The sequence below is a fragment of the Cebus imitator genome, unplaced genomic scaffold (assembly GCF_001604975.1).
Source record: "Cebus imitator isolate Cc_AM_T3 unplaced genomic scaffold, Cebus_imitator-1.0 Scaffold234, whole genome shotgun sequence".
NCBI lineage: Eukaryota > Metazoa > Chordata > Mammalia > Primates > Cebidae > Cebus > Cebus imitator.
The window spans coordinates 2,090,805-2,093,935 of NW_016107549.1; the positions used below are offsets into that span (position 1 = coordinate 2,090,805).

At 51.0% G+C, this 3,131-nt stretch overlaps 1 protein-coding gene across 2 annotated transcripts in view; it reads left to right on the forward strand.

Annotated features, from left to right (window-relative positions):
• The window catches only part of ZNF799 (zinc finger protein 799), a 24,348-nt gene that overhangs the window by 10,941 nt on the left and 10,276 nt on the right, over nucleotides 1-3,131 (forward strand). Inside the window, exon 1 of one of the 2 annotated variants that reach the window (XM_017497838.2) lies at nucleotides 462-896. The exons of the other annotated variant lie outside the window; for it this stretch is intronic. Coding sequence (XP_017353327.1) covers nucleotides 894-896 — 3 coding nt within the window. The 5' untranslated portion in view covers nucleotides 462-893. Of the gene's footprint in view, nucleotides 1-461; nucleotides 897-3,131 lie in introns of those variants that run through there. 2 annotated transcript variants of the gene reach the window in all.

Below are 3,131 nucleotides of genomic sequence, written 5' to 3' on the forward strand. Positions count from 1 at the left end.
AAAAAAAAAAAAGATTGTTAGTGAAGACAAAGTATTCCCAGAGTTGAACTTCAGAAAATAAATTGTATATGTAATTCTAGAAAGAGTTGGATTTCAGAATATGTAATCTTCTATTCCATTTTTTTAAAACCTTTATTTATTGATTTTTGCGCCAAAGCTTGTGTAGTATGTTTCTCTGGTGTGTTTGTTTTTTGGATGATTTCAGATGGAATTTCAGGGTTTAGTAGTATAACTACTACCAAGGAAAAATAATTGGGAAAAACCCTCTTTCCTTATAGCTGCAAAAAAAAAAAAAAAAAAAAAAAAAAACCAGCCTTAAAAAAAAAAAAAAAAAAAAAAAAAAGAATTAGACCTAGTATTTGGTAGCACAGCAGAGTGACTATAGTAAAAATGTAATTTAATTGTACATTGAAAAATCACTAAAAGAGTATAATTGGTTTGTCAGTCCGTATCCAGGAGGAAGAAGCAGCAAGTCCTATTGAGTACCGGCAGGAAATTCCGCTTAAGTGCAAATGTCCCCCGGGAGAGTTCAGGTCACAGTGCAGGGAGGAAGACCGCTCTGCCAGGGACTGTGTCAGGAACTTGTTCATCCGGCTCCACTCAGCTGTGCAAGATCGCTTCTTCTGTCAATCAGTCCGCAGGGGGCGGGACCTGACGCTGTATCCAATCAGGGCCATGGGGCGGGGTCGTGGGAGCTGTCAATCAAGCGCGCTGCCTAGAGGTGGGTGTGTGGTTGAAAAAGCCCGCCGTGTCTTCTCCACCCACCTGCGGTAGGCTCCGGGCTCCGTCACTGAGAGACGACCTGGAAAGTCTGTGGCAGCCTTTGTCGCCCTGGAGCCCGTATTGGCAGCGGGAGCCGTTGGGAGGACCCGGGACACCGCGGAAGTCGGGAAATGGTGCGTGTGCCGGGGCCGGCGTCCTGAGGCGGGGGAGGGGCTGGGTGGAACCGGCCGGAACCGGCTGTGGAGGGACCCGGGCCTCCCCGCGGGCGACTTCGGGGTCTGCGGACCCAGGTACCCCTGGTGCAGGTCGGCCCTCGGTCCTCTGGGCCGCAGGGTGGGGCTGGACTGGCAGCCAGGACTCCGGGCGTGCTGTCTTGTGCCTGCGCGGAGACTGCGCCCTCTCTGGGCAGCTCCGCGCCTGCAGCCCCGAGTGTCCTCAGATTGTGCGGCTGTAACCCGCACGGGTTCGCGGCCCAAGTCTGCACTGAGACGCCGAGGGCTGGCGCAGGAACAGTTTAATAGGGGGAGAGGGGAGGATACCCCAGATCCGCCTCCCTGAGGGATTTGTGATCTGCATAGGGGCGGCTGGGGTGTGGGGTCGCTGGTTGGTGGGGAAGTGAGGGGCGAATTCTGGGACCGGAGGTGAAGAACCGCGTTCTCCTGCTAAGTGGGCTCCCTTGTGGGGTCTTCAGCCTGCTTAGCACCAGCTTGTTTAGCACCAGCCTTTCCGTTGGAATTCAGGGTCTGAGAAATAACTCTTGAGCAGCTCTCAGAGATCTTATCCCCAGGGACAGTGGGGAAGCCGGTGTCTGCTGTGACCTGACTCTCAGGGAGGCGGCCCCGTGAGGCGGCGGGGCTGAGGGCACCTGCTTAATATCGGCTGCAATCTCGCCTCCAGCCTGGCTCGCAGTTCCTGTGAACCCGGTGAGGACGCTGCACGGTGACGACGGAAGGGTCACCAGGCAGAATCCAGACTTGTGTGTGGGGTTTGTGTGTGGGAGGAGCTGTGGTCTCTGTGGTCCTTAGTCCTTTCTTTCTTTCCAAAGGCGACCGTTTCTCCTTCGAGTCTTGCAGAGATGTGGGCAGCAGGGTGTGAAATCTACCACCCTGTCCCCTCAGTCTAACTGCTCCTAGGGCTGACAGCAGATCTCTTGGTTTCCAGAGCCTTCCCCAGACTGTCTCCCCAATTCATAGCAACTTTATGAAGTCTTTGGCCCCCAGGCGATATTTCACTAGTTTGTCATCTTGTTTTCAGCTAGCAATGTATACCTTTTTCTTGAAATAATTGTTCTGGGTTCCTGAACACGGTGGGTCATTCCTGTAATTCCAGCTCTTTGGGAGGCTGAGGCAGAGGCATTGCTTGATCCCAGTAGTTCCAGACCAGCCTGGGCAACATGGCAAGACGTTGTCCCTAGATAAATGATAATAAAATTAGCAGGACTTGGTAGCCGGCACTTGCAGTCGCAGCTACTCCTGAGGCTGAGGTGGGATGATGGCTTGAGCCAGGGAGTTAGAAGCTGTAGCGAGCCATGATCGTACCTCTGCATCCCAGTCTGGGCAACAGAGGCAGACCCGTCTCAAAAAAAATGGATGCCCACAGCTGCCAAGTCTCTAGTGAATATGAGCCCTTGGGTCACTCCTCCCAGAGGACAGCCTGAGATAGGGGGCATGGGGCTTCCTGGGGAGCAACTGGATCCCCTGGGGTAGAAGGAATCTTGTGGTGTATCATTCCCATAAAAAGCTTACCCCTGGGACACTCACCTTTTCTTTTCCAACCCTAGTTTCCATTCCTTGGGTACACATTGATCAGCCAGTTTCATGGTTGTATTCCACGGAAAAAAAAAACAGAAATGATTTCTGCCTTCTGGACTCTCAAACTTAAAAGAAAGAAAGTTAAATCTAAGGACTAGAAAACCTGCTCGTTGAGGTAGTGCAAGAGCCTGGAAAGCACACAAGACAGTGTCTCCTGGGAGGGTGGTGATCAAAATAGGGTTATGGGATGTCCCCGGTGATAGGATGACTTGCCCTGATACTTGCATTAGACTTTGATATGTTCCAGTCAGCACTACTCATTCCTGTGTTGGTTACCTTGAAAAGATATGTTTACTCTTTTCAGCCTAAATTTTTAATTAACTGTAAAATGCATCCTATGATTAGAGATTATTAGTGAACCATAATCCCAGCACTTTGGGAGGCCAAGGTGGGCGGATTACCAGGTCAAGAGAGGAGATCATCCTGGCCAACATGGTGAAACCCTGTCTCTACTAAAAAAAAAAATACAAAAATTAGCTGGTTGTGGTGGCACGTACCTGTAGTCCCAGCTACTTGGGAGGCTGAGGCAGGAGAATCACTTGAACCTGGGAGGTGGAGGTTGCAGTGAGCTAAGATCATGCCATTGCAATGCAACCT